At 42.4% G+C, this 26,783-nt stretch overlaps 1 protein-coding gene and 1 long non-coding RNA gene across 4 annotated transcripts in view; both read right to left on the bottom strand.

Moving 5' to 3' along the window:
• Nucleotides 1–574: 574 nt before the first annotated feature.
• Nucleotides 575–9,644, bottom strand: znf706 (zinc finger protein 706). Of its 2 annotated transcripts, none has more exons than XM_058377230.1 (4): nucleotides 9,488–9,644; nucleotides 9,004–9,086; nucleotides 7,806–7,946; nucleotides 575–1,654 (listed from the first exon to the last, which is right to left on the bottom strand). In XM_058377230.1, the coding sequence occupies exons 3-4, from the start codon at nucleotides 7,938–7,940 to the stop codon at nucleotides 1,559–1,561; spliced, it is 231 nt and encodes a 76-aa protein (XP_058233213.1). In that variant the 5' UTR covers nucleotides 7,941–7,946; nucleotides 9,004–9,086; nucleotides 9,488–9,644; the 3' UTR covers nucleotides 575–1,558. The 2 variants fall into 2 exon arrangements, with proteins under 2 accessions (XP_058233213.1, XP_058233212.1); XM_058377229.1 differs by having other exon boundaries at nucleotides 7,806–7,941.
• A 1,204-nt stretch (nucleotides 9,645–10,848) lies between these two features.
• The window catches only part of LOC131344755 (uncharacterized), a 21,862-nt gene continuing 5,927 nt past the window's right edge, over nucleotides 10,849–26,783 (bottom strand). Inside the window, exons 2-4 of one of the 2 annotated variants that reach the window (XR_009203380.1) lie at nucleotides 12,127–12,170; nucleotides 11,942–12,042; nucleotides 10,849–11,700 (exon numbers count right to left, since the gene is read on the bottom strand). This is a non-coding gene — a long non-coding RNA (uncharacterized LOC131344755). Of the gene's footprint in view, nucleotides 11,701–11,941; nucleotides 12,171–26,783 lie in introns of both variants that reach the window. The other variant, XR_009203379.1, reaches the window with a different exon arrangement.

The following is a 26,783-nucleotide window of genomic DNA, read 5'->3' as shown; positions in this document are numbered from 1 at the left end:
TCGGCGTGGCTCACCCGATTCTCAGGAATTTGTTAAAGCTTCACGCCCAGAACAGCGAGCTGATTTCATCGCTAGATAAAGAAGGCTAGAGCAAAGCGTAGCCCAGGGGCGAAGAGTGAAAGTCTTACAGTCTGGTCAGATGTGTTCTAAACAAACATTTGTGCAACCATCAACAAAAAAGTATTAATGATGATTAAACTTTAAATAAATATATAGTTTTTGAAAGATTTATTCAACAAAACCCAAGCTGGTGTTCTGAGTGCAGCACTGCGCTAACATGAGCTCAAAGTTTGTTAGTAAATGCCTTTTTTTTTTTACTAGTAAGGCAGCTAACATGAGGTATTTAAACAGCAGCCAAGTTTACTAGCCTGCTAGCTGAAGACAGCAAAGCTAATGATCTTAGCTAGTTGTTCATTAGCCTGCTACCTGAAGATCGCACAGCTAACGATGCACTAGCTAATCATTAGCCAGCTAGTTGTAGCCACTGTAAGTGATCACTTTTTGATTTTAGAATTGAGATTCATTAATGTAAACTAAGCCCCATGCCCCTGAATGAAAAAGACAGGACGCTTCATAAACAAAATTAAACTTTATTAGAAGGTTATATTACATTTTTTTTTGCAGGAACCTGGTCACTGAAGCGTCCAGATCACTGAGCTGGATTCCAGTGAGGAGTAAGGGGATGATTTCTGCAGGAATTTAAAGGAGTATACAGATAATCACCCCGCCCACATCCAGTGTCCAGTGTGCTCAGAAAAATTACAAAAACAATTCCAATCATCACTTTTATCCACAAATGAAATAAAAAATTTGTCCACAGGTTCGAGTGGCGCATGTTCCGGAGTACAAGGTCCAGTTGTTTTTTTTTTTAAACTAATTTATAGACACATTCATCATACTAATTAGTATCAACATCTAGCGTCGTTAGCGTTCTGTAATATCCACCACCCTGAGCTAGCTAATTCTTGCTAATGATCTTGATAATTCTGCTCAGGTTTAGAAGAGTAAAATCACAGGCAGCTTACTGAAAGTGAAACACAGAGAACCGAGCAGATGCAACATAAAGATATTAAATATCCCTCCTAACACTATGTAAAGAGGAGGCTTTATAATCCGGAAAATACATCACTTTATAATTACATCATCATCATCATCATCCCGTCACCTGTTTATCATCAGCCCCTATGTACCTCAGCGCAGCAGTGTGTGAGACACATTCAACACAAACCAGTGTGGAGTTAATCAGACAGACAGGCAATCAGAAAGACAGACAGACGGACAGACAGACAGACAGACAAATGAACAGCCTGACAGATGGACAGCCAGACAATCAGACAGACAGATGGATGGACAGACAGACAGACAAAGACAATCAGACAGACAAACGACAGACAGACAGACGGACAGACAGATGAACAATCAGACAGGCAGACAGACAGATGGACAATCAGACAGACAGACGGACGTCCGCATGTGGGTTTTTTGCCGTTGGGGAAACAGTTGAGAGCGTTAACAGTCTCTGAAGGTGAAGCCGCGGTGCAGGTTGGAGGAGCGACGCTCAGGCTTCCACACCCACCAACTCCGGAGGAAGAGGATTTTTGGGATGTTTGCTCTCGAAATGCTGCTTGAACGTTTTCGGGTCCGGCATCTGTGACTACGGAGAGACGCAGTAAACAGTTTACTTTAGAAACAAATGTGCTATGAGTGCAGTAGAGCTAGCCTGAACATCACACCTTACACATGAGCAATGCTTTACTCTGACTGTATTAGTTTCTCTATTTACATTAAAAATAAAAACACTCATGTTTAGTGCACATAAAAACTGGTATGTGTTTTTTAGCCTTATAACCCATACCACAGGCTACTAACCCATACCACAGGCTACTAACCCATACCACAGGCTACTAACCCATACCACAGGCTACTAACCCATACCACAGGCTACTAACCCATACCACAGGCTACTAACCCATACCACAGGCTACTAACCCATACCACAGGCTACTAACCCATACCACAGGCTACTAAAGGGCTACTAAAGCTCTGATCTTATGATCTGACGTCATTCTGAACTACTTACTGTTTTGGAGCTGTTGCCATGACAACAGTTCCCTGCTCTCAGACCAGCTCAGTTTATTTCATGTTATTACGAGACTAGATGATTACATTCGGATGAGATTCACGTTACTCCTGCCTAAACCCGCCCCCTCGGTGTGTCTGATGTGTCCTCGTATCGTAAGAACACGTTACAGCCCCTACAGGACAGGCTCTAACTCCCCCTACAGGACACGCTCTAACTCCCCCTACAGGACACGCTCTAACTCCCCTTACAGGACACGCTCTAACTCCCCCTACAGGACAGTTTCTAACTCCCCCTACAGGACACGCTCTAACTCCCCCTACAGGACACGCTCTAACTCCCCCTACAGGACACGCTCTAACTCCCCTTACAGGACACGCTCTAACTCCCCCTACAGGACACGCTCTAACTCCCCTTACAGGACAGGCTCTAACTCCCCCTACAGGACACGCTCTAACTCCCCCTACAGGACACGCTCTAACTCCCCTTACAGGACAGGCTCTAACTCCCCCTACAGGACAGGCTCTAACTCCCCCTACAGGACACGCTCTAACTCCCCCTACAGGACACGCTCTAACTCCCCCTACAGGACACGCTCTAACTCCCCCTACAGGACACGCTCTAACTCCCCCTACAGGACACGCTCTAACTCCCCTTACAGGACACGCTCTAACTCCCCCTACAGGACACGCTCTAACTCCCCTTACAGGACACGCTCTAACTCCCCCTACAGGACAGGCTCTAACTCCCCCTATAGGACAGGCTCTAACTCCCCCTACAGGACACGCTCTAACTCCCCCTACAGGACAGTTTCTAACTCCCCTTACAGGACACGCTCTAACTCCCCCTACAGGACAGGCTCTAACTCCCCCTACAGGACAGGCTCTAACTCCCCCTACAGGACAGTTTCTAACTCCCCCTACAGGACAGGCTCTAACTCCCCCTACAGGACACGCTCTAACTCTAACTCCCCCTACAGGACACGCTCTAACTCCCCCTACAGGACACGCTCTAACTCCCCCTACAGGACACGCTCTAACTCCCCCTACAGGACAGGCTCTAACTCCCCCTACAGGACATGCTCTAACTCCCCCTACAGGACAGTTTCTAACTCCCCTTACAGGACACGCTCTAACTCCCCCTACAGGACATGCTCTAACTCCCCCTACAGGGCAGGCTCTAACTCCCCCTACAGGACACGCTCTAACTCCCCCTACAGGACACGCTCTAACTCCCCCTACAGGACAGTTTCTAACTCCCCCTACAGGGCAGGCTCTAACTCCCCCTACAGGGCAGGCTCTAACTCCCCCTACAGGACACGCTCTAACTCCCCCTACAGGGCAGGCTCTAACTCCACCTACAGGACACGCTCTAACTCCCCCTACAGGACACGCTCTAACTCCCCCTACAGGACAGGCTCTAACTCCACCTACAGGACACGCTCTAACTCCCCCTACAGGACACGCTCTAACTCCCCCTACAGGACAGTTTCTAACTCCCCCTACAGGACAGGCTCTAACTCCCCCTACAGGGCAGGCTCTAACTCCACCTACAGGACACGCTCTAACTCCCCCTACAGGACACGCTCTAACTCCCCCTACAGGACACGCTCTAACTCCCCCTACAGGACAGTTTCTAACTCCCCTTACAGGACACGCTCTAACTCCCCCTACAGGACACGCTCTAACTCCCACTACAGGGCAGGCTCTAACTCCCCCTACAGGACACGCTCTAACTCCCCCTACAGGGCAGGCTCTAACTCCACCTACAGGACACGCTCTAACTCCCCCTACAGGACAGGCTCTAACTCCCCCTACAGGACAGGCTCTAACTCCACCTACAGGACAGGCTCTAACTCCACCTACAGGACACGCTCTAACTCCCCCTACAGGACAGGCTCTAACTCCCCCTACAGGGCAGGCTCTAACTCCACCTACAGGACACGCTCTAACTCCCCCTACAGGACACGCTCTAACTCCCCCTACAGGACAGGCTCTAACTCCCCCTACAGGACACGCTCTAACTCCCCCTACAGGACACGCTCTAACTCCCCCTACAGGACAGGCTCTAACTCCCCCTACAGGACACGCTCTAACTCCCCCTACAGGACAGTTTCTAACTCCCCTTACAGGACACGCTCTAACTCCCACTACAGGACAGGCTCTAACTCCCCCGACAGGACACGCTCTAACTCCCCCTACAGGACAGGCTCTAACTCCCCCTACAGGACAGTTTCTAACTCCCCCTACAGGACACGCTCTAACTCCCCCTACAGGACAGTTTCTAACTCCCCCTACAGGACACGCTCTAACTCCCACTACAGGGCAGGCTCTAACTCCCCCTACAGGACACGCTCTAACTCCCCCTACAGGGCAGGCTCTAACTCCACCTACAGGACACGCTCTAACTCCCCCTACAGGACAGGCTCTAACTCCCCCTACAGGACAGTTTCTAACTCCCCCTACAGGACACGCTCTAACTCCCCCTACAGGACAGTTTCTAACTCCCCCTACAGGACACGCTCTAACTCCCCCTACAGGGCAGGCTCTAACTCCACCTACAGGACACGCTCTAACTCCCCCTACAGGACAGGCTCTAACTCCCCCTACAGGACAGGCTCTAACTCCCCCTACAGGACAGGCTCTAACTCCACCTACAGGACACGCTCTAACTCCCCCTACAGGACACGCTCTAACTCCCCCTACAGGACACGCTCTAACTCCACCTACAGGACACGCTCTAACTCCCACTACAGGGCAGGCTCTAACTCCCACTACAGGGCAGGCTCTAACTCCCCCTACAGGACAGGCTCTAACTCCCCCTACAGGACACGCTCTAACTCCCCCTACAGGACAGTTTCTAACTCCCCTTACAGGACACGCTCTAACTCCCCCTACAGGACACGCTCTAACTCCCCCTACAGGACACGCTCTAACTCCCCCTACAGGGCAGGCTCTAACTCCCCCTACAGGGCAGGCTCTAACTCCCCCTACAGGACAGGCTCTAACTCCCCTTACAGGACACGCTCTAACTCCCCCTACAGGACAGGCTCTAACTCCCCCTACAGGACAGGCTCTAACTCCCCCTACAGGACAGGCTCTAACTCCCCCTACAGGACAGTTTCTAACTCCCCCTACAGGACAGGCTCTAACTCCCCCTACAGGACACGCTCTAACTCTAACTCCCCCTACAGGACATGCTCTAACTCCCCCTACAGGACAGGCTCTAACTCCCCCTACAGGACAGTTTCTAACTCCCCTTACAGGACACGCTCTAACTCCCCCTACAGGACAGGCTCTAACTCCCCCTACAGGACACGCTCTAACTCCACCTACAGGACACGCTCTAACTCCACCTACAGGACACGCTCTAACTCCCCCTACAGAACAGGCTCTAACTCCCCCTACAGGACACGCTCTAACTCCCCCTACAGGGCAGGCTCTAACTCCCCCTACAGGACAGTTTCTAACTCCCCCTACAGGACAGTTTCTAACTCCCCCTACAGGACACGCTCTAACTCCCCCTACAGGACACGCTCTAACTCCCCCTACAGGACAGGCTCTAACTCCCCCTACAGGACACGCTCTAACTCCCCCTACAGGACACGCTCTAACTCCCCCTACAGGGCAGGCTCTAACTCCCCCTACAGGACAGTTTCTAACTCCCCCTACAGGACAGTTTCTAACTCCCCCTACAGGACACGCTCTAACTCCCCCTACAGGACACGCTCTAACTCCCCCTACAGGACACGCTCTAACTCCCCCTACAGGACACGCTCTAACTCCCCCTACAGGACACGATCTAAACTGCAGCAAAAATCTTTCACTCCGTTTATACTTACAGAATGAAATCTCGATTATTTTTTTAAAGGAGTCACGTGACCTTTCAGAATGAACACCAACTAAATATTCGACAGTAATTACAGTTGTTTTATTTATTATCACTTTTTTATTGTTATTAATAATAAGTTTATCTTCTTGCTTGAATGGATTTCATTCAAAAATAAATTCTTTAAAAAGTTGAATTTTAAATCATCTTTAATTTAAACACTATGTTCTGTTGGTGGACATTAAAAAATATATAAACATACATAATATTATATGATATGTAATAAATAAATAAATATAAAATAATTTTAAAAAAAAATAAATTAATACATTTATATAAATTAACTTAAATGCTCTACTAAACAGGCAACATAACACTGGATAAATTAACCTGAGATTAAAAAAATACAGATTTTTTAAAGAAAATCTGAAGAAATCCCTGGAATTTATTTACATTTAAAAATTTTTTTTTACATGAATTAGTGTGTGTGTAAAACCTGATATTCCGGTTTATAGAGTTTCTGCGGAAAACTAATTCCTGATATGCAAAGTCATATAATACCAAATTCCCCTGAAGCGCTTTAAACAAATCAAATATCACAAAATCCTACACAAATAACAACAACAACAACAATAATAATAATAATAATAATAATTATTATTATTATTATTATTATAATAATATTGATCTCTCTGGAATGATGAAACAGAATGAAAATAAAAGCAAAAGACGGCAGAGTCAGTGTGTCAGCTACAGCAAAGCCCCCTGGAGGCAGTGCTTCACTTTCTGCCCAGTTTTTCTCCTCACTTTGCTCCAGAACATACAGCAGAGTCTCCTAAACTAGGGCTCATCACCCCTCCTGGGTCCCTAAATTTACACACAAGGTGGTGAGACAAGCTCAGAGAGGAAGCTCTTTCCTCCTCCTCACACTGATAAACATCACAAACACTGAGAACTACACACTGAAGACTGAGTGTTTTACTGAGAGTCACACTTACAATAATAATGATATACACACATACACACACATACACAAGTCTTACATCTGCAGTAACACACTCAACACTACTGCACTACACTACAGTGTGTGTGTATGTATATGTATATATATATATATATATATATATATATATATATATATATATATATATATATATATATATATATTAGGGCTGGGGAAGTTAACGCGTTATTATCGCATTAACTCATTAATGCCGACAATAATTTTATAGCGCGTTAACGCAGTTTTTATAATTTTGTAAATAATTTAAAAAGTCTGCTGCTCACTGGGTCCGAATACACATACAGACAAATGAGGGGTGACAGGAAGGGTGGGATCTCATTTCGTATTGGCTTGGGATAAACGTCATGACGTGTCTGAAGCAATGAGAGCATTTTGGATGAGCGTAAGTGTGCTGCGGCGCTCAGAGGAACCGGCAAAGAAGTAGAACCGGTGGATAAACAAAGACGGAAAACAGGCAGGCAGGCAAAGAGAGAGAGAGAGAGAGAGTGCGTTAACTCGTGTTAACTCATGACAATCATGCGATTAAATATTTTAATCGATTGACAGCCCTAATATATATATATATATATATATATATATATATATATATATATATGTATGTATGTGTGTGTGTATGTATGTGTATATGTATATATGCACGTGTGTGCGCATGTATGTGAATGTATGTGTGCGTTTGTGTGTATATGTATATATGCGTGTTTGTGTATGTATATGAGTGTGTGTGTATGTGCGCGTATGTGTATATATGCGTGTGTACGTATATGTATACATGTATGTGTGTGTATGTATGTGTATATGTGTGTGTGTATATACATGTGTATGAATGTGTATATGAGTGTGTGTGTGAGTGTGTGTGTGTGAGATGTAACCCACCCTGCAGACTCCACACGTGTACACCAGAGCTGCCTTCGCTGCCGTCTTCTGGTCGTGACCTTTTGATTTCTTGATCTCAGCCTGCTTCTTGGCGTTTTTCTGCTGAGATTGAATCTTCTGGTGTCCTCGAGCCATGCTGCTCTGAAGCAAAGTGGCGTAACACACACACACACAGTGTAAATGGTATGTGATATTTATAGCACTGCTGTATAAGACCCCTGAGTGATCTTCAGCTCTGATTGGAGACTGAAGTAAATCACTGTGTGTGTGTGTATATATATATGTGTATATTTGTATTCGTGTGTGTGTGTGTATATGTGCATATTTGTATGCATGTGTATGTGTATATATATATATATATTTTATATATATTTGTATGTGTGTGTATAGCTATTAGAAAATAATCAGCATCTGTGATGAAATAAGAGTTTTATTCCACAGCAGTTTATCAACCATCTCAATTTTGTTATTAATTAAAGCCGAACACATGATGCTTTTTATCTGTTTAGATGTACTTTTAATCTCGCTGGACTGTCCTTCAGCTCTACCTCTGACTGACTCTCTGATATTAGTGAATGACTGACCAGTGGAACAGGGAATAAATCAGAGAATAACTGACCAGTGGAACAGGTTTTTTTTCTGTGTTTATGTTACAGGATCCGTTCACACGCTGTTTTTTTTTCCTCCCTGTGAGTGTTATGTCATGTGTTTTGTGTAAAAGCAGCTGTGGAAACCTGTCTGATCAGGTTTGGTTTCCCCGGCGCCGGGGCGAGGTGCTGATGGGTGTGACCACTGACGGGTGTGGTCAATCGCTCACTGAATCACCAGAAGGTTTTAATTATGAGAGAAAAGCAGAAAAGTGTGAAATATTCCACATTATTACACATAAACAAGCTCTACAGCCTCGACTTGTGCTTTCATCCAGCATGAAAAATAGAAAATGGTGTTATTAAACTGTCAGGATGAAGAAATTAATTCGGATTAAAAAACAGAATCAGAAATGAATCTGATTTTTATCTCAAATAAATCATCAGCTGGCATGAAGTCATGAGCCGAAAACCTCGTCCACATGGCTCTTATTTATGACACACTTTGTGTTGATTATTTATATATTTTAGATATTTTACATTTATTTTATATTTATAATCACATTTTCTCCACGTTATGCTTTATAGCCTATAAATACACTGTGTCTCACCCGTATTGGGACAAAACCGCCTTCTCGCCTCTGATTGGCTAGTTAGAATGATCTTCTCAGCGACGATTGGCTGTCCACGCTGCCTATTAGACAAAGTGACCAATCACAAGGCTCCATAATGGAAAGCGGGTAGGAAAAGAAAATACAATAACAAAAACATCACAAGGGCTAGGCTAAACACATTAATCTTTCTTCGCATTGAAAAACACACAAAGATACGATTTACTCGCAAGCTAGATAACGTTCTAACATTTTCCGTGAAAAAAGTCTCACAAGTCATGGCTTTAAGGTTGTAAAAGTTTTTGTAAATATCCAAGTTTAGTTTTGAGCAGCTGTTAGCAATCTTACGCTAACGTTAGCCGCGTGCGTTCAAAACACCCGTTTCACGTTCAGCTGATTTTACGGGCTAAATGAGGGAGTTATTTTTTAAAAATTAAAATGAATCAAAAGTTATTTTGTGTTAAATTAGGCAACGCTTACTTACTTAGACACGGAAAAGAGACTCGGCGGTCAGAATGAAGTTTACAGCTGTGTAAATATGAGAAACTTCCCATACACGAGAGCAGGGATCTGCCCGGGGCGCGTCCCAAATCACAGGCGGTTCACTACCTTCACTCACTCACTCACACACTCACACACACACACATTCAATGACTTTACACACTCATTTACTACTCATTCACACACACTCACACACTCATGCACACACATTCAATAACTTTACACATTTATTTACTACTCCTTCACACACTACCCCTACACACTCACCATCAGCACCACCATCATTATTATTATTTTATTATTATTATTATTTCTACTTTTCTAATCTAAATTTCTTGTAGATGTAAAACCCACAGTACTTGGCAATAGAGCTGACTCTGATTCTGATTATTATTATATTACTATTTCCACCACTAGATGGCGCCCTGACTCTTATAATCTCTTTTTTCCTACAATATGCACTAATGCCACATCACACTAACACAAATAATACACAACTAAACACACACAGAATACACACTTATAAAAGAAACAGGAAGAGGCAGGTGCACCATGGAGTCACACTGTATGTGTGTGTTTGTGTTAACTATCTTTAGTCCTCGTCTCTGTCAGGTGCTCTGGTATCGAACCTGAGGCTGTGTGAAAGCAGATGGAAAACTTTCTCCCATCACTCTGTGTGTGTGTGTGTGACCTAAACAGCTTCTCCGGAGACAGTTTAAAGGCGCAACAATGCAGCTTGAGGATTCTTTTCTGTTTTATGAAACAGAGAAAAGAAACACAACACCGTGATCACACCATTTCTCACAATGCTAACATTTCCTACTACAATGTGAGGCGTTGCCGAAAGACACACAGAGACAGAGAGAGAGAGAGAGAGAGAGAGAGAGAGAGAGAAAGAGAGACAGACAGACAGGCAGAGAGAGAGAGAGAGAAAGAGAGACAGACACAGAGAGAGACAGACAGACAGGCAGAGAGAGAGACAGACACAGAGAGAGACAGACAGACAGAGGAAGAGAGAAAGAGAAGGAGACAGACAGACAGACAGAGGAAGAGAGAGGTTAGGTCACATTACTGTGATTTAGGACACTGTGAAGGAGCTGTTGCTATGGAAACGATACATTATCAGAGCATGAATATAAACCTGTGCTACAGTCAGAGCTGCAGTTAGGGGTGCCTATAGTTTTGTGATCTGCTTCACTATTCAAATAAAGACTTTTGACAGATTATTGGGTTAAAACTGCGCAATATGTTAAAAAAAAAAAAAAAAGTGTCTTTTTATTGAATGCTTGTCCCCCCCAACCCCCCCCCCCAGACTTCCATAACACAGACACGCTAGGCCGAGTGTGACGTATCAACCGCTCACATGTAGAAATACGTCCGTGAGCACCAGGGGTGTTATGAGGAAGTTACCCCCTTTATCCCTGATGTACTTCCTGTTACTTGATGTACTTCATGTATGGCTACTTTAACAATATTCTGCTCACAGATCACATAATATATCAGTGTATAAGAGTATAGCATGGTGTATAATACAGCACACAGTGTATGGTATAGCATATAGAGTATATTGTATAGTGTGTGTCACACAGTACAGTATAGAGTGTATAGTACAGTATGTAAAATATAGTATATTATATAAGGTATAGTGTATTGTGGTTTCAGGCACGCAGGTGAAGGTCAGTATTCAATTTTCAATTCAATTGAATTTATTTGTATTGTGCTTTTAACCCTGGACATTGTCTCTAAGCAGCTTTACAGAAATACAGAAACAGAAAAAATGATATAGTTTAAAGTTCAGTTATTATTTATCTCTAACGTTTATCCCTAATGAGAAGCCTGAGGTGACGATGGTGAGGAAAAACTCCCTGAGATGATCTGAGGAAGAAACCTTGAGAGGAACCAGCCTCAGAAGGGAACCTCATCCTCATCTGGGCGACGCTGGACAGTAAATAATGTAACTGTAGATGTCCTTTCAACAACAGCAACCAAGAGCTCTTGAGGAACTAATCAGTGTAGTTTCTGAGGACATTATAGACTTAGTGCTCATTCCTTCCTGCTAAAAGCTGACCGATGTAACAGCAGGTCAGAGACGGTGTGATGGTCTCAGAGTGGCTCTGTCCACAGCAGTCCCCTGGGTCACCGGCTGACCACACAGATCTATCTCCAGCAGCAGTGAGCACCACTGGGGTAGAGCGTCTGGATGGATCAGACAGTATAATGTTAGCTAGTCTCCTAGTGGTTTGTGTTAGTCAGATTAACCCTCAGTAGCTACAATAACAAATAAATTTATTCCTTTACATTTCTATCCACACTTCAAATCTAGTCATAAACAGTGCTTCGCGCAAAAGAAATGGCACCCCCTTATAAACCTCTATCTATCCACCCGGCATTCATATTCCAGTTCTGCTCGTCTTATTTGCCCAGCAGCGGGCTTTACCTGTCCAACAGGTACGCGGGATCAGGCCAGGCAGGTACTGACAGGTTTCCTTCCCTCTCCACTCAGAAATCTCAGGCATGCAGCACCGCTACACCTCTCTACTGTTAGAAAGGAATGCAGTGTGTGGACATGGCAACTACACACACACACACACACACATACACACACACACGTCATGTCTGTACCTGTTGATGTCTCAGCTGTCAAAGGCTCAGAGAGCGTTAAAGAACTGTAAAAGACGCAAAACCAACAAATAAAAATGATCAATAACATCAGCATGTTTTTCAGAAGGTTTTCAGTTATGCAAATCATCAGCTCTTGAGAAGCTCCGCCCCCGAATCATTTTCTGCTTCTTCTACAACAGATTTTAGTTCCGTTTTTAAACTGATTTAATCCAAACTCATGAAGATTGATGAAGAAATTCAGCATCCAGGAGGATTTTCCAGGAGTGTGTGTGTGTGTGTGAGTGTGTATGTTGTGTGTGAGAGTGAGTGAGTGTGTGATATGTGATGTGATGTGATGTGTGTGTGTGTGATATGTGATGTGATGTGTGTGTGTGAGATATGTGATGTGATTGTGTGTGTGATATGTGATGTGTGTGTGTGTGTGATATGTGATGTGATGTGATGTGTGTGTGTGTGATATGTGATGTGTGTGTGTGATATGTGATGTGATTGTGTGTGTGATATGTGATGTGATGTGTGTGTGTGAGATATGTGATGTGATTGTGTGTGTGATATGTGATGTGATTGTGTGTGTGATATGTGATGTGTGTGTGTGTGTGATATGTGATGTGTGTGTGTGTGTGATATGTGATGTGATGTGATGTGTGTGTGTGTGTGATATGTGATGTGATGTGGTGTGTGTGTGATATGTGATGTGTGTGTGTGATATGTGATGTGATTGTGTGTGTGATATGTGATGTGATGTGTGTGTGTGAGATATGTGATGTGATTGTGTGTGTGATATGTGATGTGTGTGTGTGTGTGATATGTGATGTGATGTGGTGTGTGTGTGATATGTGAGTGTGTGATATGTGATGTGATTGTGTGTGTGATATGTGATGTGATGTGTGTGTGTGTGATATGTGATGTGATGTGTGTGTGTGTGTGATTGTGTGTGTGTGTGTGTGTGTGATTGTGTGTGTGTGTGTGATTGTGTGTGATATGTGATGTGATGTGGTGTGTGTGAGATATGTGATGTGGTGTGTGTGTGATATGTGTGTGTGTGATATGTGATGTGATTGTGTGTGTGATATGTGATGTGTGTGTGTGTGATATGTGATGTGATGTGTGATGTGTGTGTGTGATTGTGTGTGTGATATGTGAAGTGTGTGTGATATGTGATGTGGTGTGTGTGTGATATGTGATGTGATTGTGTGTGTGATATGTGATGTGATTGTGTGTGTGATATGTGATGTGATGTGTGTGTGTGAGATATGTGATGTGATGTGTGTGTGATGTGATGTGTGTGTGTGTGTGATGTGTGTGTGTGTGATATGTGATGTGATGTGTGTGTGTGTGATATGTGATGTGTGTGTGTGTGTGATATGTGATGTGATTGTGTGTGTGATATGTGATGTGTGTGTGTGTGTGATGTGTGTGTGTGTGATGTGTATGTGTGTGATATGTGATGTGATTGTGTGTGTGATATGTGATGTGATGTGTGTGTGTGAGATATGTGCTGTGTGTGTGTGTGATGTGTGTGTGTGATATGTGATGTGTGTGTGTGTGATGTGTGTGTGTGTGATATGTGATGTGATTGTGTGTGTGATATGTGATGTGTGTGTGTGTGTGATATGTGATGTGTGTGTGTGTGATATGTGATGTGATGTGTGTGTGTGATTGTGTGTGTGATATGTGATGTGTGTGTGTGTGTGATATGTGATGTGTGTGTGTGATATGTGATGTGATTGTGTGTGTGATATGTGATGTGTGTGTGTGTGTGATATGTGATGTGATGTGATGTGTGTGTGTGTGTGATGTGATGTGGTGTGTGTGTGATATGTGATGTGTGTGTGTGATATGTGATGTGATTGTGTGTGTGATATGTGATGTGATGTGTGTGTGTGAGATATGTGATGTGATTGTGTGTGTGATATGTGATGTGTGTGTGTGTGTGATATGTGATGTGATGTGATGTGTGTGTGTGTGTGATGTGATGTGATGTGATTGTGTGTGTGATATGTGATGTGATGTGTGTGTGTGAGATATGTGATGTGATTGTGTGTGTGATATGTGATGTGTGTGTGTGTGTGATATGTGATGTGATGTGGTGTGTGTGTGATATGTGAGTGTGTGATATGTGATGTGATTGTGTGTGTGATATGTGATGTGATGTGTGTGTGATATGATGTGTGTGAGATATGTGATGTGTGTGTGTGTGATATGTGATGTGATGTGTGTGTGTGTGTGTGTGTGATTGTGTGTGTGTGTGTGTGTGATTGTGTGTGTGTGTGTGTGTGATTGTGTGTGATATGTGATGTGATGTGGTGTGTGTGAGATATGTGATGTGGTGTGTGTGTGATATGTGTGTGTGTGATATGTGATGTGATTGTGTGTGTGATATGTGATGTGTGTGTGTGTGATATGTGATGTGATGTGTGATGTGTGTGTGTGATTGTGTGTGTGATATGTGAAGTGTGTGTGATATGTGATGTGGTGTGTGTGTGATATGTGATGTGATTGTGTGTGTGATATGTGATGTGATTGTGTGTGTGATATGTGATGTGATGTGTGTGTGTGAGATATGTGATGTGATGTGTGTGTGATGTGATGTGTGTGTGTGTGTGATGTGTGTGTGTGTGATATGTGATGTGATGTGTGTGTGTGTGATATGTGATGTGTGTGTGTGTGTGATATGTGATGTGATTGTGTGTGTGATATGTGATGTGTGTGTGTGTGTGATGTGTGTGTGTGTGATGTGTGTGTGTGTGATATGTGATGTGATTGTGTGTGTGATATGTGATGTGATGTGTGTGTGTGAGATATGTGCTGTGTGTGTGTGTGATGTGTGTGTGTGATTGTGTGTGTGATATGTGATGTGTGTGTGTGTGTGATATGTGTGTGTGTGATATGTGATGTGATTGTGTGTGTGATATGTGATGTGTGTGTGTGTGTGATATGTGATGTGTGTGTGTGTGATATGTGATGTGATGTGTGATGTGTGTGTGTGATTGTGTGTGTGATATGTGATGTGTGTGTGTGTGTGATATGTGATGTGTGTGTGTGTGATATGTGATGTGATGTGTGTGTGTGAGATATGTGATGTGTGTGTGTGTGATGTGTGATGTGTGTGTGTGATTGTGTGTGTGATATGTGATGTGATGTGTGTGTGTGTGATATGTGATGTGATGTGTGTGTGTGTGATATGTGATGTGATTGTGTGTGTGTGATATGTGATGTGATTGTGTGTGTGATATGTGATGTGATGTGTGTGTGTGTGATATGTGATGTGTGTGTGTGTGATATGTGATGTGATGTGTGTGTGTGTGATATGTGATGTGATTGTGTATGTGATATGTGATGTGATGTGTGTGTGTGTGATATGTGATGTGTGTGTGTGTGTGATATGTGATGTGTGTGTGTGTGTGTGATATGTGATGTGATGTGATATGTGATGTGTGTGATATGTGATGTGTGTGATATGTGATGTGTGTGTGTGATGTGTGTGAGATATGTGATGTGTGTGTGTGTGATATGTGATGTGATGTGTGTGTGTGTGTGTGTGTGATTGTGTGTGTGTGTGTGTGTGATTGTGTGTGTGTGTGTGTGTGATTGTGTGTGATATGTGATGTGATGTGGTGTGTGTGAGATATGTGATGTGGTGTGTGTGTGATATGTGTGTGTGTGATATGTGATGTGATTGTGTGTGTGATATGTGATGTGTGTGTGTGTGATATGTGATGTGATGTGTGATGTGTGTGTGTGATTGTGTGTGTGATATGTGAAGTGTGTGTGATATGTGATGTGGTGTGTGTGTGATATGTGATGTGATTGTGTGTGTGATATGTGATGTGATTGTGTGTGTGATATGTGATGTGATGTGTGTGTGTGAGATATGTGATGTGATGTGTGTGTGATGTGATGTGTGTGTGTGTGTGATGTGTGTGTGTGTGATATGTGATGTGATGTGTGTGTGTGTGATATGTGATGTGTGTGTGTGTGTGATATGTGATGTGATTGTGTGTGTGATATGTGATGTGTGTGTGTGTGTGATGTGTGTGTGTGTGATATGTGATGTGATTGTGTGTGTGATATGTGATGTGATGTGTGTGTGTGAGATATGTGCTGTGTGTGTGTGTGATGTGTGTGTGATTGTGTGTGTGATATGTGATGTGTGTGTGTGTGTGATGTGTGTGTGTGTGATATGTGATGTGATTGTGTGTGTGATATGTGATGTGTGTGTGTGTGTGATATGTGATGTGTGTGTGTGTGATATGTGATGTGATGTGTGATGTGTGTGTGTGATTGTGTGTGTGATATGTGATGTGTGTGTGTGTGTGATATGTGATGTGTGTGTGTGATATGTGATGTGATGTGTGTGTGTGAGATATGTGATGTGTGTGTGTGTGATGTGTGATGTGTGTGTGTGATTGTGTGTGTGATATGTGATGTGTGTGTGTGTGTGTGATATGTGATGTGATGTGTGTGTGTGTGATATGTGATGTGATTGTGTGTGTGTGATATGTGATGTGATTGTGTGTGTGATATGTGATGTGATGTGTGTGTGTGTGATATGTGATGTGTGTGTGTGTGATATGTGATGTGATGTGTGTGTGTGTGATATGTGATGTGATTGTGTGTGTGATATGTGATGTGATGTGTGTGTGTGTGATATGTGATGTGTGTGTGTGTGTGATATGTGATGTGTGTGTGTGTGTGTGATATGTGATGTGATGTGATATGTGATGTGTGTGATATGTGATGTGTGTGATATGTGATGTGTGTGTGTGATGTGTGTGTGATATGTGATGTGTGTGATATGTGATGTGTGTGTGTGTGTGATATGTGATGTGATGTGTGTGTGTGATATGTGATGTGTGTGTGATATGTGATGTGTGTGTGTGTGATGTGTGTGTGTGATTGTGTGTGTGATATGTGATGTGTGTGTGTGTGTGATGTGTGTGTGTGATTGTGTGTGTGATATGTGATGTGTGTGTGTGAGATGTGATGTGTGTGTGTGAGATGTGATGTGTGTGTGTGTGATGTGTGTGTGATATGTGATGTGTGTGTGTGATTGATATGTGATGTGTGTGTGATATGTGATGTGTGTGTGATGTGTGTGTGATATGTGAGTGATATGATGTGTGTGTGTGATGTGTGTGTGTGTGTGTGTGATGTGTGATGTGTGTGTGTGATTGTGTGTGTGATATGTGATGTGTGTGATATGTGATGTGATGTGTGTGTGTGAGATGTGATGTGTGTGTGTGTGATTGTGTGTGTGATATGTGATGTGTGTGTGTGAGATGTGATGTGTGTGTGTGTGATGTGTGTGTGTGTTTGATATGTGATGTGATGTGTGTGTGTGATATGTGATGTGTGTGTGATGTGTGTGTGATGTGAGTGATATGATGTGTGTGTGTGAGATATGTGATGTGTGTGTGTGTGATATGTGATGTGATGTGTGTGAGATATGTGATGTGTGTGTGTGTGATATGTGATGTGATGTGTGTGTGTGTGTGATGTGTGTGTGTGTGATATGTGATGTGATTGTGTGTGTGATATGTGATGTGATGTGTGTGTGTGAGATATGTGATGTGTGTGTGTGTGATATGTGATGTGTGTGTGTGAGATGTGATGTGTGTGTGTGTGATGTGTGTGTGTGTTTGATATGTGATGTGATGTGTGTGTGTGATATGTGATGTGTGTGTGATGTGTGTGTGATGTGAGTGATATGATGTGTGTGTGTGAGATATGTGATGTGTGTGTGTGTGATATGTGATGTGATGTGTGTGAGATATGTGATGTGTGTGTGTGTGATATGTGATGTGATGTGTGTGTGTGTGTGATGTGTGTGTGTGTGATATGTGATGTGATTGTGTGTGTGATATGTGATGTGATGTGTGTGTGTGAGATATGTGATGTGTGTGTGTGTGATATGTGATGTGTGTGTGATATGTGATGTGTGTGTGATATGTGATGTGTGTGTGATATGTGATGTGATGTGGTGTGTGTGTGATATGTGATGTGTGTGTGTGTGATATGTGATGTGTGTGTGATATGTGATGTGATGTGTGTGTGTGAGATATGTGATGTGTGTGTGTGTGATATGTGATGTGATGTGTGTGAGATATGTGATGTGTGTGATATGTGATGTGATGTGTGTGTGTGTGTGATGTGTGTGTGTGTGATATGTGATGTGATTGTGTGTGTGATATGTGATGTGATGTGTGTGTGTGAGATATGTGATGTGTGTGTGTGTGTGATGTGATGTGTGTGTGTGTGATATGTGATGTGATGTGGTGTGTGTGTGATATGTGAGTGTGTGATATGTGATGTGATTGTGTGTGTGATATGTGATGTGATGTGGTGTGTGTGTGATATGTGATGTGTGTGTGTGATATGTGATGTGATTGTGTGTGTGATATGTGATGTGATGTGTGTGTGTGAGATATGTGATGTGATTGTGTGTGTGATATGTGATGTGTGTGTGTGTGTGATATGTGATGTGATGTGGTGTGTGTGTGATATGTGAGTGTGTGATATGTGATGTGATTGTGTGTGTGATATGTGATGTGATGTGTGTGTGATATGATGTGTGTGTGTGAGATATGTGATGTGTGTGTGTGTGATATGTGATGTGATGTGTGTGTGTGTGTGTGTGTGTGATTGTGTGTGATGTGATGTGTGTGTGTGTGTGATATGTGATGTGATGTGGTGTGTGTGATATGTGATGTGTGTGTGTGTGATATGTGATGTGATGTGTGTGTGAGATATGTGATGTGATGTGTGTGTGATGTGATGTGTGTGTGTGTGTGATATGTGATGTGATGTGATATGTGATGTGTGTGATATGTGATGTGTGTGATATGTGATGTGTGTGTGTGAGATGTGATGTGTGTGTGTGTGTGATATGTGATGTGATGTGTGTGTGTGAGATATGTGATGTGATGTGTGTGTGATGTGATGTGTGTGTGTGTGATGTGTGTGTGTGTGATATGTGATGTGTGTGTGTGTGTGATATGTGATGTGATTGTGTGTGTGTGAGATATGTGATGTGATGTGTGTGTGATGTGATGTGTGTGTGTGTGTGATGTGTGTGTGTGTGATATGTGATGTGATGTGTGTGTGTGATATGTGATTGTGTGTGTGTGATATGTGATGTGATTGTGTGTGTGATATGTGATGTGTGTGTGTGTGTGTGATGTGTGTGTGTGTGATATGTGATGTGATGTGTGTGTGTGAGATATGTGCTGTGTGTGTGTGTGATGTGTGTGTGTGATTGTGTGTGTGATATGTGATGTGTGTGTGTGATATGTGATGTGATTGTGTGTGTGATTGTGTGTGTGATATGTGATGTGTGTGTGTGTGATATGTGATGTGTGTGTGTGTGATATGTGATGTGATGTGTGATGTGTGTGTGTGATTGTGTGTGTGATATGTGATGTGTGTGTGTGTGTGATATGTGATGTGTGTGTGTGAGATATGTGATGTGTGTGTGTGTGATGTGTGATGTGTGTGTGTGTGATGTGTGATGTGTGTGTGTGATTGTGTGTGTGATATGTGATGTGTGTGTGTGTGTGTGATATGTGATGTGATGTGTGTGTGTGTGATATGTGATGTGATTGTGTGTGTGATATGTGATGTGATGTGTGTGTGTGTGATATGTGATGTGTGTGTGTGTGATATGTGATGTGATGTGTGTGTGTGTGATATGTGATGTGTGTGTGTGTGTGATATGTGATGTGATGTGTGTGTGTGTGATATGTGATGTGTGTGTGTGTGTGATATGTGATGTGTGTGTGTGTGTGTGATATGTGATGTGATGTGATATGTGATGTGTGTGATATGTGATGTGTGTGATATGTGATGTGTGTGTGTGAGATGTGATGTGTGTGTGTGATGTGTGTGTGATATGTGATGTGTGTGTGTGTTTGATATGTGATGTGATGTGTGTGTGTGATATGTGATGTGTGTGTGATATGTGATGTGTGTGATATGTGATGTGTGTGTGTGTGATTGTGTGTGTGATATGTGATGTGTGTGTGTGTGATGTGTGTGTGTGTTTGATATGTGATGTGTGAGTGTGAGATGTGATGTGTGTGTGTGTGATGTGTGTGTGTGATTGATATGTGATGTGTGTGTGATATGTGATGTGTGTGTGATGTGTGTGTGATATGTGAGTGATATGATGTGTGTGTGATGTGTGTGTGTGTGTGTGTGTGTGATGTGTGATGTGTGTGTGTGATTGTGTGTGTGATATGTGATGTGTGTGATATGTGATGTGTGTGTGTGTGATTGTGTGTGTGATATGTGATGTGTGTGTGTGAGATGTGATGTGTGTGTGTGATGTGTGTGTGTGTTTGATATGTGATGTGATGTGTGTGTGTGATATGTGATGTGTGTGTGATATGTGATGTGATGTGTGTGTGATGTGAGTGATATGATGTGTGTGTGTGAGATATGTGATGTGTGTGTGTGTGATATGTGATGTGATGTGTGTGTGATTGTGTGTGTGATATGTGATGTGTGATGTGATGTGTGTGTGTGATATGTGATGTGTGTGTGATATGTGATGTGATGTGTGTGTGATATGTGAGTGATATGATGTGTGTGTGTGAGATATGTGATGTGTGTGTGTGTGATATGTGATGTGTGTGTGTGTGTGAGATATGTGATGTGTGTGTGTGTGATATGTGATGTGTGTGTGTGTGTGATATGTGATGTGTGTGTGTGTGTGAGATATGTGATGTGTGTGTGTGTGATATGTGATGTGATGTGTGTGTGTGTGATATGTGATGTGATGTGTGTGTGTGTGATATGTGATGTGATGTGTGTGTGTGTGTGTGTTTGATATGTGATGTGTGTGTGTGTTTGATATGTGATGTGATGTGTGTGTGTGTGATATGTGATGTGATGTGTGTGTGTGTGATGTGTGTGTGTGTTTGATATGTGATGTGATGTGTGTGTGTGATATGTGATGTGATGTGTGTGTGTGTTTGATATGTGATGTGTGTGTGTGTTTGATATGTGATGTGATGTGTGTGTGTGATATGTGATGTGTGTGTGATATGTGATGTGATGTGTGTGTGATATGTGAGTGATATGATGTGTGTGTGTGTGATATGTGATGTGATGTGTGTGTGATTGTGTGTGTGATATGTGATGTGTGTGTGTGAGATATGTGATGTGTGTGTGTGTGATATGTGATGTGATGTGTGTGTGTGTGATATGTGATGTGATGTGTGTGTGTGTGATATGTGATATGATGTGTGTGTGTGTGATATGTGATGTGATGTGTGTGTGATATGTGATGTGATGTGTGTGTGTGAGATGTGATGTGTGTGTGTGTGATATGTGATGTGATGTGTGTGTGTGTGTGAGATATGTGATGTGTGTGTGTGTGATATGTGATGTGATGTGTGTGTGTGTGTGAGATATGTGATGTGTGTGTGTGTGATATGTGATGTGTGTGTGTGTGTGTGATATGTGATGTGTGTGTGTGTGTGAGATATGTGATGTGATGTGTGTGTGTGTGATATGTGATGTGATGTGTGTGTGTGTGTGATGTGTGTGTGTGTGATATGTGATGTGTGTGTGTGTGTGTGATATGTGATGTGTGTGTGTGTGTGAGATATGTGATGTGTGTGTGTGTGTGTGATATGTGATGTGATGTGTGTGTGTGTGTGATGTGTGTGTGTGTGATATGTGATGTGTGTGTGTGTGTGATATGTGATGTGATTGTGTGTGTGATATGTGATGTGTGTGTGTGTGTGATGTGTGTGTGTGTGATATGTGATGTGATGTGTGTGTGTGAGATATGTGATGTGTGTGTGTGATGTGTGTGTGTGATTGTGTGTGTGATATGTGATGTGTGTGTGTGTGTGATATGTGATGTGATGTGGTGTGTGTGTGATATGTGATGTGATGTGTGTGTGTGTGATATGTGATGTGATGTGTGTGTGTGTGATATGTGATGTGATGTGTGTGTGTGATATGTGATGTGTGTGTGTGTGTGTGATATGTGATGTGTGATGTGTGTGATATGTGATGTGATATGTGATGTGATATGTGATGTGTGTGATATGTGATGTGTGTGATATGTGATGTGTGTGTGTGATATGTGATGTGTGTGATATGTGATGTGTGTGTGTGATATGTGATGTGATATGTGATGTGTGTGATATGTGATGTGTGTGTGTGATGTGATGTGTGTGTGTGATATGTGATGTGTGTGTGTGATTGTGTGTGTGATATGTGATGTGATGTGTGTGTGATTGTGTGTGTGATATGTGATGTGTGTGTGATATGTGATGTGTGTGTGTGTGATATGTGATGTGTGTGTGTGTGTGTGATATGTGATGTGTGATGTGTGTGATATGTGATGTGATATGTGATGTGATATGTGATGTGTGTGATATGTGATGTGTGTGATATGTGATGTGTGTGTGTGATATGTGATGTGTGTGATATGTGATGTGTGTGTGTGATATGTGATGTGATATGTGATGTGTGTGATATGTGATGTGTGTGTGTGATGTGATGTGTGTGTGTGATATGTGATGTGTGTGTGTGATTGTGTGTGTGATATGTGATGTGATGTGTGTGTGATTGTGTGTGTGATATGTGATGTGTGTGTGATATGTGATGTGTGTGTGTGTGATATGTGATGTGATGTGTGTGTGATATGTGATGTGATGTGTGTGTGTGAGATATGTGATGTGTGTGTGTGTGATATGTGATGTGATGTGTGTGTGTGTGTGAGATATGTGATGTGTGTGTGTGAGATATGTGATGTGTGTGTGTGATATGTGATGTGTGTGTGTGTGTGTGATATGTGATGTGTGATGTGTGTGATATGTGATGTGATGTGATGTGATGTGATATGTGATGTGTGTGATATGTGATGTGTGTGATATGTGATGTGTGTGTGTGATATGTGATGTGTGTGATGTGTGTGTGTGTGTGATATGTGATGTGTGTGTGTGATATGTGATGTGTGATGTGTGTGATATGTGATGTGATGTGATATGTGATGTGATGTGATATGTGATGTGTGTGATATGTGATGTGTGTGATATGTGATGTGTGTGTGTGATATGTGATGTGTGTGTGTGTGTGATATGTGATGTGTGTGTGTGAGATGTGATGTGTGTGTGATGTGTGTGTGTGATGTGATGTGTGTGTGTGTGATGTGTGTGTGTGATATGTGATGTGATGTGTGTGAGATATGTGATGTGATGTGGTGTGTGTGTGTGAGATATGTGATGTGTGTGTGTGATATGTGATGTGATGTGTGTGTGTGTGTGTGTGATATGTGATGTGATGTGTGTGTGTGTGTGTGATATGTGATGTGTGTGTGTGTGATATGTGATGTGATTGTGTGTGAGATATGTGATGTGATGTGGTGTGTGTGTGATATGTGATGTGATGTGTGTGTGTGTGATATGTGATGTGATTGTGTGTGTGATATGTGATGTGATTGTGTGTGTGATATGTGATGTGATGTGTGTGTGTGAGATATGTGATGTGATTGTGTGTGTGATATGTGATGTGATGTGTGTGTGATATGTGATGTGTGTGTGTGTGTGTGATATGTGATGTGATTGTGTGTGTGATATGTGATGTGATGTGGTGTGTGTGTGATATGTGATGTGATGTGTGTGTGTGAGATATGTGATGTGATTGTGTGTGTGATATGATGTGTGTGTGTGTGATATGTGATGTGTGTGTGTGTGATATGTGATGTGATTGTGTGTGTGATATGTGATGTGATGTGTGTGTGATATGATGTGTGTGTTTGTGATATGTGATGTGTGTGTGTGTGATATGTGATGTGATTGTGTGTGTGATATGTGATGTGATGTGTGTGTGATATGATGTGTGTGTGTGAGATATGTGATGTGTGTGTGTGTGTGTGATATGTGATGTGATGTGTGTGATGTGATGTGGTGTGTGTGTGATATGTGATGTGTGTGTGTGTGATATGTGATGTGATTGTGTGTGTGATATGTGATGTGATGTGTGTGTGTGAGATATGTGATGTGATTGTGTGTGTGATATGTGATGTGTGTGTGTGATATGTGATGTGATTGTGTGTGTGATATGTGATGTGATGTGTGTGTGTGAGATATGTGATGTGTGTGTGTGTGTGATGTGTGTGTGTGTGATATGTGATGTGATGTGTGTGATATGTGATGTGTGTGTGTGTGATATGTGATGTGATGTGTGTGATATGTGATGTGTGTGTGTGTGTGATGTGTGTGTGTGATATGTGATGTGATTGTGTGTGTGATATGTGATGTGATGTGTGTGTGTGAGATATGTGCTGTGTGTGTGTGTGATGTGTGATGTGTGTGTGTGATTGTGTGTGTGATATGTGATGTGATGTGGTGTGTGTGTGATATGTGATGTGATGTGTGTGTGATATGTGATGTGATGTGTGTGTGTGAGATATGTGATGTGATTGTGTGTGTGATATGTGATGTGTGTGTGTGTGTGATATGTGATGTGACGTGGTGTGTGTGTGATATGTGAGTGTGTGATATGTGATGTGATTGTGTGTGTGATATGTGATGTGATGTGTGTGTGATATGATGTGTGTGTGTGAGATATGTGATGTGTGTGTGTGTGATATGTGATGTGTGTGATATGTCATGTGATGTGTGTGTGTGTGTGTGTGTCTGATATGTGGTGTGTGATGTGATGTGGTGTGTGTGATATGTGATGTGATGTGTGTGTGTGTGTGATATGTGATGTGATGTGTGTGTGTGTGTGTGATATGTGATGTGATGTGTGTGTGATATGTGATGTGATGTGTGTGTGTGTGTGTGATATGTGATGTGATGTGTGTGTGATATGTGATGTGTGTGTGTGATATGTGATGTGATGTGTGATATGTGATGTGATGTGATGTGTGATATGTGATGTGATGTGTGTGATATGTGATGTGATGTGTGTGTGATATGTGATGTGATGTGTGTGTGATATGTGATGTGATGTGATGTGTGTGTGTGATATGTGATGTGTGTGATATGTCATGTGATGTGTGTGTGTGTGTGTGTCTGATATGTGATGTGTGTGATGTGATGTGGTGTGTGTGATATGTGATGTGATGTGTGTGTGTGATGTGATGTGATGTGTGTGTGTGATGTGTGTGTGATATGTGATGTGTGTGTGTGATGTGTGTGATATGTGATGTGATGTGTGTGTGATATGTGATGCGTGTGTGTGTGATATGTGATGTAATGTGATGTGTGTGTGTGATATGTGATGTGTGTGTGTGTGTGTGTGTGATATGTGATGCGTGTGTGTGTGATATGTGATGTAATGTGATGTGTGTGTGTGATATGTGATGTGTGTGTGTGTGATATGTGATGTGTGTGTGTGATGTGTGTGTGTTTGATATGTGATGTGTGTGTGATATGTGATGTGATGTGTGTGTGTGTGTGATATGTGATGTGTGTGTGTGTGATATGTGATGTGATGTGTGTGTGTGTGATATGTGATGTGTGTGTGTGTGATATGTGATGTGATGTGTGTGTGATATGTGATGTGATGTGTGTGTGTGATATGTGATGTGATGTGTGTGTGTGTGATATGTGATGTGATGTGTGTGTGTGTGATATGTGATGTGATGTGTGTGTGATATGTGATGTGATGTGTGTGATATGTGATGTGATGTGTGTGTGATATGTGATGTGATGTGTGTGTGATATGTGATGTGTGTGTGTGTCTGATATGTGATGTGTGTGATGTGATGTGGTGTGTGTGATATGTGATGTGATGTGTGTGTGTGATGTGATGTGTGTGTGTGATGTGTGTGTGATATGTGATGTGTGTGTGTGTGTGTGTGTGATATGTGATGTGATGTGTGTGTGATATGTGATGCATGTGTGTGTGATATGTGATGTAATGTGATGTGTGTGTGTGATATGTGATGTGTGTGTGTGTGTGTGTGATATATGATGCGTGTGTGTGTGATATGTGATGTAATGTGATGTGTGTGTGTGATATGTGATGTGTGTGATATGTGATGTGTGTGTGTGATGTGTGTGTGTGTGATATGTGATGTGTGTGTGATATGTGATGTGATGTGTGTGTGTGTGTGATATGTGATGTGTGTGTGTGTGATATGTGATGTGATGTGTGTGTGTGTGATATGTGATGTGATGTGTGTGTGTGTGTGATGTGATGTGTGTGTGTGTGTGTGTGATGTGATGTGTGTGTGTGTGTGTGATGTGATGTGATGTGTGTGTGTGTGTGATGTGATGTGTGTGTGTGTGTGATGTGATGTGTGTGTGTGTGTGATGTGATGTGTGTGTGTGTGTGATGTGATGTGTGTGTGTGTGTGTGTGTGTGTGTGTGATGTGATGTGTGTGTGTGTGTGATGTGATGTGTGTGTGATATGTGATGTGATGTGTGTGTGTGTGTGATATGTGATGTGTGTGTGTGTGATATGTGATGTAATGTGATGTGTGTGTGTGATATGTGATGTGATGTGTGTGTGTGTGATATGTGATGTGATGTGATGTGTGTGTGTGTGATGTGATGTGATGTGTGTGTGTGTGTGATGTGATGTGATGTGTGTGTGTGATGTGATGTGTGTGTGTGATGTGATGTGTGTGTGTGTGTGTGATGTGATGTGTGTGTGATATGTGATGTGATGTGTGTGTGTGATG

This window comes from Hemibagrus wyckioides, linkage group LG24, assembly GCF_019097595.1.
Source record: "Hemibagrus wyckioides isolate EC202008001 linkage group LG24, SWU_Hwy_1.0, whole genome shotgun sequence".
Classification (NCBI taxonomy): Eukaryota; Metazoa; Chordata; class Actinopteri; order Siluriformes; family Bagridae; genus Hemibagrus; species Hemibagrus wyckioides.
This window is presented reverse-complemented; position numbering and strand designations above follow the sequence as displayed.